A 17,227-nucleotide genomic window follows, 5' to 3' on the forward strand; every position below is an offset into this window, starting at 1 on the left:
GTTAAAGTGTACCCGCTGTCACTTTTCAGCACAGGGATGCTGATACACATGCCACTCCAGGCCCTCTGATTAGAGTGGCTCTCAGAGCCACTTCAATTAAAGCACCCCCACCCCAGCTCCCCACCAACACTGCTTCTGGAGCATGTGTATAATTGCCCTATGTTTTCTATGAATAGTTTCCAATCTTTGTTATCATCTTAATCATTTTTATCATCACCCTTATTATACAATAACATGATAAAACAAATAATAAATTGTCACCTACAGAGGACTATTAATTGAAGTTGTCTTTTATATCTGCTGTCAAATGCACTCAAAAGTTGAAAACCTTCCAAAGAAGCAAATTTTGACCTTGTTGCACACACAACCAGATCATGCGTCTAATTAATAATATATGACCAATAACTACTTGCTAACAAAATACTCAATGTGAACTCTACCCTAAGATCCATGGTGAACACTTAGAATGAAGACAACGAATTTAAGGGAAACCTACAAGACAAAAATCAATGCATAAATCCCATTTGCATCTAAAAAGATCTATCATTTGAATCCTCTGCACCCAGCACTATACTTGAGCCTTCTCTTTTGCTTGAAGAGGTTTAATCACAAAATAACTCTGTTCAATTTCCTTCTTCAGATTAAGCTGTCACAGTTTAAACATTTTTGTTCCTTGTATTTAATTTACTTTCTAGTGCATTTCTACTTTTCAAACATCTCAGATATTTTCTCCATCACAAAAGACTAGATCAATATCTTCTTTCTCAGACAGCACAGACTTCAAAGAAAGTAGTAAACCAGTGCCCCAATACACCATGCTTTCCCCCCCTAAACTATTTATCAAGGGAAGGAGACAACCCTTCTGCCCCACCTCCCCTGGCTTATCATGAATGGAAAAATTGCCTGTGTAATCTTTAATGTACTATACATTTTTAACGTACATATACCCTTGCCAAAGAGTTGTGCTTCACCTAAGATGCTTCTGGGGAAAAGGGAACCGATTTCTATTCTACCGGTAGTTATTTAGTGAGGTAAAATAAGCAGAGGGAATACAAGCCTCTATGAAAACTCCTTATATATTAAAATTTTGGTTATATAGGTCCTAAATTCTGCTACAAACTGGAGGTGCTGGATTGGCTGCAGAGCCAAATGTCAACTCTTTTTAGTGAATTCTCTGTGGCTGTAGGGGACAAGACAAGGAGCAATGGCCTCACACTGCAGCAGGGGAAATTTAGGTTGAGCATTAGGAGCAACATTCTCACTCTGGTGAAGCACTGGAACAGTCTACTTAGAGAGGTTGTGGAATCTCCATCTTTACTTTCTTATGACTGTATGAACTAATACCAGGGAAGCTATAGCTGCACCCCTAAAGTTAGGAAGCACCCAAAAATAAACTACAGTACTGCTACCAACATTCCTTGGCTCCAGTCTCTGTTCATTCTTCAGTGAGATTGCCATCTGTGTTGGGGATCCACAGGGAAAAGAGCCTGCATTTTTTCAATCTCCAGGCAGAACTTTTTTTTAATCAGCCTTCTCTTTTGGTCACACAGCAATAAGAAAACTCTCACTACTACCATGTGACAGCATTTAAAAGCAGTAGTGGCACCTTTTTGAAATTTTGATAGATAGGATTGTTCCACAAAACCAAAAATGGCATGAGATTTGAGGCTTTCCAAGAGCACAGGCCTTCAAGGATATCAAGTTTAGGAAAACAGTAGCCTGCAGCAATGCAGTGCCAGTGCAGTTAAAGGGACTGGAGGAGAAATTAGGAAAGTGATGAGCATGCTTTTCCAACATGAAACTAAATTTCTATTTGAGTTCAATTTAGGATGGATGAAAGTTGGCAGGACAGGGTTGTGCCAGGTTCCTATTTTCACTAAATGAATTTGTCACCCCCATTGGCCATGACATAGTCTGTTATGGTCACATTTTCAAAGGGTCTTCAGACTGAACATCTCAAAACTAATTAGACACAGAGGCATCAAGCACTCATTTCTTCTACTGATGTTGAGCAGCTCTTTGAGTACACAGCATTTTTAAAACACATGCCTGTAGCCACTCAAACTAAACTCCCAAAAACTGAGGAACTCCAAAATCAGAGGCTATTTCAGAACATCTGGGAATTAAACCGCTATCAGACTCTATAGAACCTACATCTTGGTGAAGTAGAAGCCCAGACAGGTTTGTTACAATTAAAGGGTCCAAAATTTTCTCCCTCAGAAATTGTGTGTAAGCCTTCACAAAATTCCAGCAGAAGGTATCCATCCTCAGGGGAAGAATTAGGCTCCAAACAGAACAAGTTTTTACTTTCAGATGAATAATCCTACAAAAAAGTATTAATGATCTAGTTAAATTCTTCAGGATTTAGTTTTTATCCAGAATATAGTCAAGAATTTTAAGACTTAGAAAAATAAGGAAAATTGGCACTAAAAATCTTATAACCTTTAATGTACACTTTAAATTTGATAAAAATTGATAAAAAATAGTTAACATGGGAATGACCGTTCCTTCTTCATGACTACTCACATTTTCAGCCTCTCATATAAACACGCCGTTCTTAGTGAATAAAGCACTAAACATTTATAGCTGAACAAACCAGTGTAAAATTTAACCATACACATGAAAATAACTTCAGCATTACGAGTAAGTTAGTGAACCTTATAATAAATGCATTAGCACAGAACAAGAAGGGAATGCTCTACCACCTTGCGTATTAATCAGTAACACAACCCAGACAACCAAGAGAATCGGAAAATATAACAGGAAGGCAAGACATGAAGAAAACTGAAAAAATATAAATTATTCATAAGGAAGGAAAAAAGTCTACAATCAGGATACTGCCTGTAAAAATTAATAATATATATAATTTTACAAGAAAGAATAAAGAAAGCACTGCTGAAACATGACATGTTTACACTAGTGTAACATATAACACACATGTACAATGTATAGATCTACCTTGGTTCATAGATTCATAGATTGTAAGGCTGGAAGGCTGGTGTAGATTTACTCTGGAACTTCTACATTGGGTATAAGTAAATTAACATAAGGCATTATGTGTCTATCTCAGGGTAGCAGTTTGGTCCCAGGTATTATCTGTTCCCCAGGTAATGAGTACTGAGTTGGTGAAACACTACCTACTTTCGCAACTACCTAAAGAGAACTGTCTGTCTGGTATAACTTGCATCTGCGTTAAAAATGATGTAGTTACAGTAGTGTTAGTATATTGTATGTCCTCCATATAAAAAAAGGACACTATATTTGTAACTGTCTGTGATGAAAAATGAGCTTGAACCCATACCTTTAGAAGTTAAGAAAAGCCTTTACACGACATGAAGCTTGTTCAATGGAAAGACCATACTGGCTCATTACTATTAAAAACATTTAAAAATTGACTTGAATGGGCCATGGATTTGTTCTGTTCCTAGGCATACATGAGTATCCTCTGTTATTTTAGGAACACCCTATGATGTTTTTACTTTCAAACACTCAATACTGGGATAACAGAAGTACAAATGGCTTTTTTTCATCTCCAAAGCAATGCTTTAAAGCTACTAGTAGAAACATTCAGCTGAGATCAATAGAGAAGACTGCAGTGACAGTACCATAAGCATAAGTCCTCTCTGTTGTGTATGGGACTTGTTCCACACATTTCTACCTGTGTGTGCTTTTAGGAAAGACTTGCTGCCGTGAATCCAGGATCTTACAACATGATGAAAATGAGTGTCAGAGAACAGACCTTCCTCTCCATTCATATTCTAATAATCACAGAACAATAGAATGGAGGATACATTAAACCTTATCTTTTCATCAGCCTCTGATATTGTTTACAATGAATGCTAATTAAAAAAGGAAAAAAAAAGAGAGAGCTTGTATTCCAAAGTTATCACTGACAGCTGTGGAGCAATCTTGTCCCATTTTACTGATACCAGACTCTTTAAATGATGGGAAATAAAATCAATTATTATTTCTTAATGTAAAGCTTGAATGATTTTAGGCAGCCTTCCCCTCTACTGGCTCTGCATGCTATAAATAAACCAATCTACTAGAAAGCGAAACTCAGAAAAGCTCAAATTAAGCTTTGGAATTTCTAACATGTATTTATTCTGTTTTTCAAAAACAAAGCACTTCAAACCCACTGTTTCTGTTTTACAGTTATAATCACCCACTAGATAATTAACAGCTTGCTAAAATGCAAAATGAAGTGGCTTTGTCCTTAGACCTCTCTACCCACCACTACATATCACAACTAAAGAAGATGAATGTAAACCAAGATAAATCAATTTTCCCAGCCTATCTGAATGGGTTGCCTTGTGATTCCTGACAATGTTTATAAGCCTCCTAAGGGAAAAAAGGACTACTGCTGTATAATCCACATATAATGTTACTCACTTGTAAGGTGTAAGAGGAATCGCTGCGTAAGTCTAAGGGAGCTTCTTTTTTCCACATTAAACATTTTGACTGCCTGATCAAAATAAAGGGTGTCAAGTTTTTAATAACTTTAATATGGTAGTGAAGAAAGAAGGTCTGTGTCTTTCTGCACTCATAACATGAGAATACGGGATCAACTCTGAGGTCAGTGGTGTTACTTTTATCATGAAGCTATCGAGATGGGAGAATTGGGTCCATAATTGTTTCATGATCCTTCACAACAATACTTACATCTATTTTACACTAATTAACTTTGAGTGTAGGCTTTAATACCCCACTTCTCTTACATAGCCATGTGCTACATCCTCCTTGACACAACTACTTGCAAATGACTATTTTATGACACAATAATTAACTTCTTCTGTAAGCTTCGATATGAAAAACTAACTCCTCTTCACCAGCAGGGTGCTATACCCAGACACTTAAAAAATAAAAGAAATTATGTATTTATCACAGTCAGTAAGTGCTGTTTAAAAATAATGAGTTGGCACCCTGAGCTTTTATGTATGTGTAAAAATTAAATGAACTATAAAGCATATTTATACAACTGAAGGGAAATATAGGTTTAGTTTGTAAAAAAAAACAACAACCCCACTTTTATTACTTTCTGATGCAAATTAAAGTGACACAATTTGTTTTGGTTCAGTGCCTCGAAACATCTGAACACCTCTTGCCCTTAAAGTAACATGCGAATCAAAAGCACAAAGTATATAATGAGATGACATGAAACTTTTCTATTGCTTAATGTAGCAGGGCACTGAGGTGCCTGCTACTTGTGGTGCAGCAAGTAAGGAGCCCAGCTGCGGGTTGCCAGGGTAACCGGTAGAAGTCAGCTGACTGGAAGAGGCAGGGTTTGGCTCCTATATAACTCCCAGGCTGAGGCCAGGCAGGGGAGTTCCCTGCTGGCAGCCATAAGGGAAGGAGCTCTGCTGCACTGTGCAAAGAGGAGAGGCCAGACTGCAGGTATGGCCCAAGACTGAGGGAAGATGGAGCAACTCTGGTGTGGCAGGAAGAATGATTGTAGCCGATTGGCAGAGATGTATGTTACAGCCTACGGGCTTGAGTTTTCTGTTTATAGTTTACAACTGGTGGTTTGGGTGAGGCTATTAGGGGTTGGAGGAGGCCTCAAAGGGGCTCCGCGGTAGTCTGGGGACCCTGCTGCCAGAGGGTGCAACATTTTGGGGTACACGGACCCCAGCCCCACAGAAGTGGGGCGGCGAGAGAAGCCTCAGAGCAAAGGGGGCAGTGAGAGAAGCCCCAGATGGGGGCAGCGATTGACAAGTGCCAGAGGGGCGCGGTGGTGAGACAGACCAAACAACGTCTGGTACATCTGTGAGGCTTGGGGCATGGTAAAGGGGCAGTTGGAGCCATGCATAGCTCATCAGGCTGAGGAGCACCGAGACCCCAGGACAGAGCGGGGACACTGCTGACAGGAGAATTGTGACCAAGAGGGTGAAAGGCAGCCTCCCTTTTATTTATATCCAAGACCAAGATGTGTTGAGCAAGATTTGAGGGTGCTTGGAAGCAAACTTGGCATGGTAAGGGGGCCCTGGGGGATCACGGCAACCCCTAGGACTCCTCCCCGTGACACTTAACGTCTGATAAATATATAGGAAGGATATTCAAAAGCACTCGTTGGCCTAGCTCTGCTCCCTATTCACCCATAAAATTTTTCCCACGTACTTTGCTGCAAATATAATAGTTCCTCCATCTTTTTCTACCCCAATCTCTATTGGAGCTAAACTACAACTATCCTAGGAACCAACTAGGGCTATGCAAAGCTTCCATCGATGATCTGATTTGGCGGTGATTCAACCCAATTCGGTAGTCAAATCTCTGAATCCAAATCAAAACGAATCAGGAGTCCCTTTAATCTCTCCGAATTGAATCGGAACGCTCCGAATCAGTTCGGAGAGATTTGACGATTCGGACATAGACACAGCTTTAAATGCTTTTTCTACATACCTCAAGGTATCAGGTGGCTTGTGGATGTTGAGATGGTGGGGCGGATGCGGTGCCCCACAGGAGCGCAGGGAAATCCCCAGCATGCTCAGTATTGGAACCAGAAATGGACCAGAAGCAGCTCTGGTTCACTTCTGGGTCTGCCAGGGAGAGCGTGGGGGGGCAACCCCACACCCCACTAGCTTGACAACTGGTGCCTCCTGGGTCTGGGGGGGCACCCGGGGCCCCCTGCAGCCAATCACTGAGCCAGAGATCCCTGAGCCTCTCCTCATATGGCTTGCCATGCAAATCCCTGATCATATGAGTGGCCCTTCTCTGGACCCTCTCGAGTTTTAACATGTCCTTGTTGAAGTGCGGCGCCCAGAACTGGATGCAATACTCCACCTGTGGCCACACCAATGTTGAGTAAAGTGGGAGAATCACTTCTTTGGATTTACTGGAGATGCACTGATTGAGGCATGCCAGAGTTTTATTGGCCCTAGTGGCTACTGCGTCACATTGCCAACTCATATTGATGCTGGGGTCTATTGTTACCCCCAGATCCCTTTCACTTATAGTACTGGTCAGGTTAGCGATGCCCAGCCTGTAGGTGTGCTGGGGGTTCTTCCTTCCCAGCTGCAGCACTTTGAATTTCTCTATGTTGAACCTCATCTGGTTCCGTTCTGCACAACATGCCAGCCTGTTTAAGTCTGCCTGTATCTGCAGCCTATCTGCGGGTGTGTCTGCACAACCCCATATCTTGGTGTCATCCACGAACTTCGCCAATGGGCTTTTCACTCCCCTCATGCAGGTTGATGAAGATATTGAACAGCACTGGGCCAAGTACCAGCCCCTGGGATACGCCACTGCCCACATCTTGCTAGGATGACTCTGATCCATTAATTTGGACTGTGTGTTCTAACCCGCAAGCAGTTTCACACCCACTTGACAGTCCTACAGTTGAGCCCAATATCTTCCAATTTTCTGATCAGTACCTCGTGGGATACCAGGTCAAAGGCTTTCTGGAAGTTGAGGTATATGATCTCAACTGCTTTTCTATCGTCCAGGTAATGAGTCACCTGATCAAAGAAAGAAATCAAGTTGGCTAGACAAGACCTGCCTGCGATGAAGCCATGCTGGCTGTCATTCAGTATCATGCCTTCTGCAAGTTTGTCACATATAGTCTCTTTGCATGTTTCTAGGATTTTCCCTGGAATAGAAGTTAAGCTAATTGGCCTGTAGTTAAAGAGAAACTAAATGCTTTACTGATATGTTAGGGAGCTAGCACTATATTATTCAGTTTAAAATCAGGGCAAAAATAAATGAAACTATTAGAATGTGCACTAATTTGCTAGGTTTATGTATAAAGTATAACCCCCCACCCAAAAAAAAAACTATGCAAAAAATAGTCAAAAGATATTGCATCATTAATTCTGTAGTCATTATAGTTAAACGTTTCCTTCAGATCCATAAAACAAAATCTACCCTTCTTGAGTGTCTTGACAATGCCTCCAGTACTTCACAGTCAGTCATTTCTACACCAGATATAGTTTTACCACACCAGATTTAAGGTTTTAGATAGAGCTAAAAACAGTCTGCATGGCTGTGAAATAGAAGAGAGACATTACTAGGAATGGGTAACAGCAAAACTGCAGAATGAAAGTCTGAATAGTGGAACATCAAGACCATTAAAGATGATAGAGTGTCACTAACACCTATGGAGTAGAGAGAGAGATTAGCAGGAATGGAGGAGATGACAATGAGCCATGAAGTCAATTGACTCTCTCAGCACTTCATGAATAGAAAAGCCACCACCTCTTCCAAGCAGTTGGTTTTACAATTTGGGCGAAGAAGGAATCAAAAGAGGGGGGGAGGTAGAGAGGGGGAGACAGCCACTGCACCTCTCCTGGATCTACCTCTGTCCAATACACAACAGCAGATTAAATATTTGACCTGCAAGGTTGAGACCAAGTCAGTCCCCCAGATAAGATAAGTGATGAGTTTTACTATTGCCTCTTGTACATATAAGCAAACTTCTTCAAGATCAGGTCGCTGCAATATGCCAGCTTTCTTGGAACTGAGGGTAAGACTTGGGGCCAGAAGTTCTACACAAGTAGATTACTGAAGTGTCATTACATTACAGTATGTTAAAGAAGTCATTTCAAGTGTGCTGTGGAGTTTAACCAATACCTAAGAGCAGGATCTAAGAAATGGGCAAAGGTTAAAATTAACTGTGTTCATGGAAAACATACTGGCTGCATTAAGCACAAATTAATGCATGCAGGGATCTGTCCAAAAATCCATTAAAGATGGCACTCCATTAGTCAAGCAGTGAGGTAGTCTGAGACTGATTCACTGCTTTGATGTGTGATCAAGGAAGTTGCAGAAAAAGACTATACACAGGTTGCTGCTTAAATGATAAAATCGTATCATAGCAATCTAATTTCTGACAATATCTGTAGCGCTTAAATAGTTGCCATCCACAGGAGATTAATTTTACAACCTGATACCCCTGTTCATGAAAACATTCTTTCAAACAGATTTTCAAAAACTTTAGAATAGTTTCTAGCTGGGATAATCTCCACAAATACACATCCTATTGCTTGAGGCTGGAGACTAAATCCTAAACTTCAATCCAACCATATAAAAATTGATTTGTGTATTTCAAACACTGCTATTTATTGATTAGTATAGTACCACGCACACATGGCACAAAAGCCTGACTGCAGTTTTTAGCACCCTGAAGTCCCCCCACTGGAAGCCAATGCGAACTGAGGATCCTCACTGTGGAGATGCTAGTGAATTTGCTCTCAGTGCTTTAATGTAACAAGTATGTTAGAGAGATTAAATTTACCTTGCCCTTGTAGTATTCCTTGACTTCAGGCCTAATGGAATCAAAGTCACCGCTGATATAATCAGGTAAGAAGCTGAAAGGGAAAACAATGAGCAGTGAAATGAAAAATTTAGGCATCTTATTTTCTTAAATTAAAAAAAAAAAGTTCCCAAAGGAGGAAAATTCTTCTCTCTGGGGGGAAAAAATGTGATTATGAAAGGTCTAGACCTAAACAAGTTAATTCAAAGGAAGCTAAGCCCCTCATTTAACCTGTGTGCTTGTTGTAATCAGAGGCCCACCATGTCTTAAGGGACAAGTTCTACATCTTTACTCATGCTCACATCCTGAACTGAGTTCAGTAGGAGTTCTGCACACATGTTGGAAGAAGAAGCAAGCCCACTAATCGGCACCCTCTACATTGACAGCGCACATGTAAATTTTCCATACCCGCTACAGTGATGGAATGTTGTTGCTTAGTTAACGTGAGTTTTAGAGTTTACTGCATCCCATAATGCTAGTTTGTTTCACAGTAAATAAATGTGATCTAACAGAATGCCTCAGTCCACGGAGTGATTCTGGATATTAACTCTGATATCATTGGCAAAAAAAAAAAAAAAATTACACAATGAAGAGATGTAAGGCTGGGTTTCTCAACAAGTGAGGAGGAAGCTCTCTATTTCTGGATGTTTGGATTAGCCCTCTGTTCCTTTAGGTCCCATGAAGACCTTCACAGCTTTTGTGGGTTGGCAGCTATAAAAGCAAATTTGTTCAATTTAACACAGGGGGTGCATCTACATGTTCACATTACTGCAGAGTTGAAGTAAAATGGCACCATCTACACCTGCACTGGTATTAGGTACAGTAAATTAATACATTAATTAAGTCCACCGTAGGGTAGTACTGTCAGGGACACTACTATCTTACAGCAGAGTACTTAACTCTGCTGGAATGCATGCATAGATGGTGATGGGGCTGGCTGGGGCATGAGGGTGCTAAAGTGCAGGGGCTGCCAGCCAGCTAGCCCTGCACTTTAGCACGCTCATGTCCCAGCCAGCTCTTCTGCCTCCTGACACTGCCACCCAGAGCTGACCCTCTTGGTCCACTACCAGCCTGGGGCTGCTCTGCCCAGCTCAAACTGCTGCAGTACCAGGTACACATGTAAATGCTATGCCTGGGAGCAGATGACTCCAGTGCAAACTGCGCCAAGTTTATCATGTTGCTTTAATAGCACATGCAGATGCACCCAAGAATCTCTTGCATATATTCTAGCCCCAGAATTTTTTTTAAGCTAGCTAAGCAAATAATAAACCTGCATAAAGATCTATTTAATTTTGGTTTTCATTCTCCTAATGATTTAGTACACTAGAAATATGATGAATAAGTAAAGTTTGGTTAATTTCTTACCTACTATGTTGTGCTCAAATCTACTGCATGAGATGCAGGATTTATTTTTTTCTTTATCTACAGAGTGCTATATTATGCACTACATTAATATTGTGCCACTGTTCTAATGAGATGTCAACATTGGTTTTTGAGAGGGTTTGTTTTTCAAGCTCTTATTGATGTTCTCTGGTGATGTTTTTTCTTGTTTTTACTCACCACTGATAAGTACTCCTAAAAATTAATGAGGCTTAATGTTTTGGAAACATAATCACATTAAATAAAGTATACACCTTGAATGTTTAAGACCTATAAGAATATCACTTAAAGCACTAACAATATTTTTCCAAATGTCATACTGTTTTTGCTTTAAACAGCACGGCAACTAAAATTTGGGGGTATTAATTAGTTCACCTTCATCACCCTGACTGTCTTTTTTTTTTCTTTTTATTTGTAGGTTTCGAAGTACAAGAAACAAACAGTTTTTATACCTCATTATCATTTCCCAATACATAAAGAAACCTTAACTATGCATTTTAAACTAGCATTAAAACATTTTTGGAAAAAACCCATCTTGCTAGAATCCTGTAATTTTAATAAGTTTAGATGAGAAAGAGAGAAATGAAAAAAACCCAAGACTGAATTATGGAAATGGTGGTCACTTCTCTAGATAAGACTGAATTAAATTTTGAAATTAAAATAGAGATTTGACCATTTCCTAACATACGAAGAATGAAGCACTTCTTTCCCAAACATTACTGAACCTACTCCATAATAAGCAAGAGTGTATACAAGTAAGCTGATTTAAAATAATTTAAACTCATAAATCATTAGAGCAAACCCTTAAAGTAACATGGCACCATGTGCCAGGACAAATTTTCTCCCAATTAATCTATGTAGAGTATCAGAGACCTTCATACTTCCCATATGATTAACACTCATTGAAATCTTCTGCCCTGAATGCTTTTTTTTTAAAGGAGTAATGATCATTTGCTGTAATTATTCTTTATGACTGAAAATTTCTTCATCATAAATAGCTGACAAGTCATGCCAAAATATCCCATCTAGAACCACCTTATTTCAAAATGACTGGTATCTGTTGTTATTCTTGATAAACATCATGCCAAAGGGCGTGCCTTTCTAATGACTACAATTTCCAATTATCCCTAATGGAAGGGAAGCCATGTTAATCTCAGGAAAAAAAGACAGGTAGGTGTCTAATCTATCCAGGTTTTTCCAAAGACAAAATGTATATTTAAAAGAACATTCAACACTTTAGGAACCATTTTTTGCTTCCAATGACACAAATAATTGCACCTGATTTGCAACTAAGAATTAGGTTCCCACACTTCTGGACAAGCAGGACTAGACCTAGTTAGCTCTATGACTATATGTTAGACCTTGGCACCAAGGTTGCTGCCTGTTTACCGTATTTCTTTGAGTATAAGATGACCCTGAAAATATGTGGCCCCCCCCCCCAATAATTAGATTCTATATATGGAAAATTTATAAATCTGTTATAATTTTCCAGGTATAGAATTCAATTATTGGAGGTATACCTTGAATTTGACCCTCCCCCGCTGCTACCTGGGGAGTAAGGTAGCCCCTTGCCCTCTGCCCCCCACCCCTGCAACCCCTTCCCCTCTTCTGTCAGACCCTGCTCTCCCTGAGCACATGGAAGTGAGGGGCAAATTTGAAAACACTGACTCTGAATGAAACATGTCTACAGTAATTTAGGAAATCCAGAATTGATGCATTTTACCTTCTCTGATACTACAAATTTTAGCACAGCATAAACACTTTTAAGCAGCACTTTTGTACCTACTTGCATTTGGTACAAACTATGCTTGATATTAATGCAAAGCCAAAAGTCTCATACAGTTCATTGGGCTGAGCCCAAGCAGACTCAACAGTATTTCAAGGAATCGTGACCTCACAACTCAGCACTGCTCAGTATATGTGTGTACTCCAGATACCCCCATAAAGGATCCAGGTGCTAATTAGACCTCCCCACCCATGACTGAAACCAGGTGTTCTTGTTACAAGACTTGGGGTCCTCCAAAAATGTATATGCAGGTGAGGTGAGGGGCAACCCTGTCTGGCCTCATCTCATGGAGAGCAGGGCCACACTAATCATATATAACCGGCTGAGAAGGGGATGACAGAAGGATTCAGAGTGAATTGTTTGAAGCCCTGTTTGGTGATGTTTGCCAGACATTTAAGGCTGGTGAAGAAACAGGAATCATTGGAAATGGGAAAGAATGGCACAGGTCAGCTACGGGAGTGAAGAGAAAGTTGAAATGTATTCAATGTAGTGTTCACCATGACTCAAAAAAAGAGCTGGCGCTGAGGGAGACCAAATATACTGGACACTAGCATATATTTGATTCAGATGGGATGTACTAACCAATCTTTGTAGTAGGTTTCCATCATTATGGGCCCAAAATGGGCCATGTGTTTTACAGTCATGCTTGGTGTTGGCTGCATTTAACCCATTTCATAGTTGGTTTCCATTACTGAGCACATGCTGCTTGCTTTTGCAGCAGTGTAATGAAAGACAATGTATTTAATGAGGGTTTCTTGTATGCACATGTAAGACAAGGAGCTTTTCCCCCAGTGCTGACTAGGGAAAAAATCTCGTCCTTTATTTGAGTAAATATGGTTCTTGAGTCTTGGTGAACTAAAAAAAAATCTCTCAAATGCCTTAGAAGCTAAAAGTGAACTCCTGTCCTTTGCCCTTTCCTTTCCTACTGATGTATGAGAAGCCATTCAGACAACGTTCACTTCAGACAGTACAATGGTGCCACTGTACTTTGGCAATGGTGCCAAAAATAAACCCTTACCCTTCTCTTCTGTTGTGGCCCCTCTACCCTTCTAAGAAGATTAAACAATTTTATGTGAAACAACTGATGCCACACTAATGTTTATGATTTCCCAAAGTTCGTTAGCTTTTTCAAAATGTACCTTGCTCAAATACTGCATATATAGACATCTTAAATGATCACAAAGGTCAGCCTTGTACTCATCATTTTATTGTGCTTTGTTCACCTACCATAATTATAGTGTTTTTCTTCTAACAATTAAACTTTGTTTCCTGTAAATGGATGTTTCAAGAGACATATTAATGGTATAGCAGAGAATTAGAAGAATGCACTTTAAACAAAATGCATCCCCTCTAAGTGGAATTTTGCTGCAGAGGTTTTAATTTCATTTAAATTGAAAACAACTTAGAAACATCTGTCAGCTCCATTTTCATCCATGAAGCAGTAAACTTAAGAAACAAGTACAAGTATGAAACAGAGAACAGCTCTGCTGTATCTGTAGAGCACCCTCCTATAGCTTCTGATAAAAAATACCTATGGTAGTCTCCCCATCTTAAAAATGCCACTGCTCACTAAGCTCAGCTGCATCTAAGGGAATGTCTATTTAAACCTTCACTGCATAGACAAAATCACATAGACAAAACAAACAATCATACACATAAAAACAAACCCTACCCATGTCATGCATTGAAAAATGTTGCATGGTCACTGTTGAAGCAGCATTGCACTTGAAAGCATGTCCCAAACTGATATCCTGAGAACAGCCTTCAGCAGATGTGCTGAAATGCAATTATGCAATAATATTTAACTATCCAGTACATACAACCATCTTGGAAAGCAAATCATATGAGGAGAGGCAGAAGGAATTAGGCATGTTCAGCTGTGGAAAAGGCACTTAAGAGGCAATATGATAGCAGACTTCAAATATTCAAAGGGCTGCCATAAAAAGAGGGAAAACACCTTTTCTCTCTTGATTCAAAGGGCAGAATGCAGACCAATAGCTTGAAGTTGCAAAATAGGAGTTCAGGAAAAAATTCTTCACTGTTAGTACAGTCAGATAGTGGAACAGACTGTTTAGGGAAGTTGTGAGCTCTCCATTACTGGAGTCAGGCAAGGTTCTTTGGGTAGATGTGATATTTTTTATTAGACCAACTGAGTAGTTGGAAAAACATTCTTTGCAAGCTTTCAGGCACAGAGGTGTTCAAAAGGTTGGGTGGGCACTAGTCAGGGATGACAGAGGTGTAGCTCTGCCTATGTTCTCCTATGGTATTTCCCATGCTTCTGGGACTCGCTGGTTGCTGCATGGCGCTGGGAGGGATTACAGGTCCACTCCTTTCTGCTGCATGTCAGGGGCCCCCTTTACACATTACATGTAACATGCAACTAATGGGTCAATTGCACAATTAATTTAGACTGGTTATACCTGAAAATTAACTATTGGGCCTTACAAAGGTCCAACCAGCAATAAAGTTATTGCTGGAAAAAGTGTAATAACTTTATAGTTGGTTTCTACCCAGCTTTAATTTGCACATGTAGCTAGGTCTGCCCCTATAGCTGTGAGCCACATCAGCTAAAGGGGCTCCCAGCCACAGGGGTGGTGCTGGGAGTCCTGCAGCTGCCGGGATCCTCCCTCTTGGCAGTACCCCACAGCCAAGGACTCTGGCTCCCAGCCGTGCCCCACAGGTGTTAGTAACCAGAGTCTAGAGCTGGCAGTGCCCTACAGGTGCTGGGGCACAGAGTACAGAGCCACAGGACTATGGGTCTCAGCAGTTTTGGGGTACTGTAGGAATCCAGAGTCCAAACCCTCAGGACTCTGGACCTGCCCATTTTGGGGCTCACAGCTGTGATAACTTCTTACTTGCTGGTGCAGGGGAAGCCCAGAATTATCATCCTGGGCTCCCCCTGTAATGGCAATAAGGCATGATAGGATTTGATGCTGCATCCCACAATCTCCACTCCTGCCATGCACGTGTGGCATGGCAGGAGGCATGATCATGTGGATTGTGCATCAGATCTTATATCATGCCTTTACCTGAACATCAAGAGGGGCCTGGGAATTTTTTCTTAAGCCCTCCTCATGGGCATTGGGTGCTGGTTACAGATAAAACTGGGGAATTTGACTAGGGTATGCCAGTGCTCCTGCTGGGACTTCAAGCTGGAGGTTCCTGGCTAGAGGGTCTTCCCCTCCACTCAGGGTCAGACTGATGGCCATATTTGGGGTCAGGAAGGAATTGTATCCCATGGTTAGACTGGTATGAACTGCTGGGGGTGGGGTACATTCCAGACATTTCACCTGGTTCTGGAATATATCAAGGCTTCAGGATCACTTGCAGGAACCACCAGATGGCCTGCATGATGTTACTGAAACATCTCTTTGCTGCTTCCCCCCAACTTTGGACAAACAAAAAACAAGCAAGGAAAAACGTTTAAGCACTCCTGAAGATCACAAAGGGTACGCAATAGAAGAAACTCTGCACCTGCATGGTATACCCAACGGCCGATACAAAACAATCCAATTCAATGTCCAGATGATAGACACCTCATAGTTTATTAGCAGGCAAACCAAACAATGTAAACCTTCTTGGCATTAAGGGCCGAATTGTATTTGCTTTCTGAAGGTGATTAGTTCCTCTGACTTTCACAGAGCTATTCACCTAAGCAAAGTGAGCAGGACTTAGCTCCAGTTTTCTTCTCTTTCCACAGACCAGAATGAATACAACACATTGTTACGGCAGTGGCGTTCTAGAGCACCTCATCTTTGAAAAGCTGCATTAACTGATAAAGAAAAGCAAGTCACTCCAGTACAGATGGGAACCCAGAGAAAAGAAAACCAAACATTAGTAAAGTAATATTATCACATGTTGATAAAAAGCAATTATACTGTTTTGCTTTTAGGAATTTTGCTTTCTTTGTTATCCATATTCCAAAAGCAAAAGTCATAATAATAAAACTAAGAAAGGAAAAAGATGCAGTATACAATATTCCAGACTGACCAGGTATTTGCTTTGGTTATGCTCTCATGCATAATGCATCATCACCACTAACAGCTAAATGAATGAAGACAGACTGTTGAGTTTACTAGAATGTGAGAAAGACATGGAGGTATGTCAGAAAAAAAGCTTAACAAGGAGGGTCCGTCCATAAATACAAAAATGGGACTCCTTATAAGTGAGTATTCTTTAAAGTAGGGGAGCAACCCTTCCTTCTGACTGTTTTAATATTCTGACCCATTATGCTCCCCCCCACAACTTCAATACTTCTTTGTATAGGAGTGCAATCAAATATAAAATAATAATTTATTTTTTCAGTGGCATTTCTAGGGCACAGCCTTTAGTGAGGGAGACTATTAATTTGCCCATGAGAGCAAGAAACATCTAATTCCTCTCCAGCCCACTGCACAAATTTTCATTTCTAAGCACTCATGAGGATGCAATCTGCTACATTTTAGAATCACATTTTTATCAATCTTATTACCCCTTAATTATTACTTCAGACACAAGTTAATGACTACACACAACTGGCCTTTCTCCTCCCACTTACAATGGCATCTGTGAGAAATGGGGTCATTCCATTCAACCTAACGGAAATTAGAAAAGTGTAATATTTGAGAGAGATCATAATCAGGCCTTGTAAGCCTGATGTGAACACATGCAGCACTGATGAGTAATACCCCAGCTAGGTAACAAAGACCTCCCATGAACTTGGGAGTTCCTCCTTCTCCTCACCCCATACACAGATCCTCCATATTTCAAACTATTTTATACCACTAATGGGCATTTTATTGTTGGCTATGGTATTTCATAGTTAGTAGGGTTGGAAG

The 17,227-nt window shown here is 40.5% G+C and overlaps 1 protein-coding gene across 3 annotated transcripts in view; it reads right to left on the bottom strand.

Moving 5' to 3' along the window:
• Positions 1 to 17,227, bottom strand: part of TPK1 (thiamin pyrophosphokinase 1) — a 716,169-nt gene that overhangs the window by 363,440 nt on the left and 335,502 nt on the right. For all 3 annotated transcript variants that reach the window (XM_019509111.1, XM_019509109.1, XM_019509110.1), the window contains exon 4: positions 9,227 to 9,299. In XM_019509111.1, the coding sequence (XP_019364656.1) occupies positions 9,227 to 9,299 (73 nt within the window). The remainder of the gene's footprint in view (positions 1 to 9,226; positions 9,300 to 17,227) is intronic.

This window comes from Gavialis gangeticus, unplaced genomic scaffold (genome assembly GCF_001723915.1).
Source record: "Gavialis gangeticus isolate Ggan-Ray unplaced genomic scaffold, GavGan_comp1, whole genome shotgun sequence".
In the NCBI taxonomy this organism is placed as follows: domain Eukaryota; kingdom Metazoa; phylum Chordata; order Crocodylia; family Gavialidae; genus Gavialis; species Gavialis gangeticus.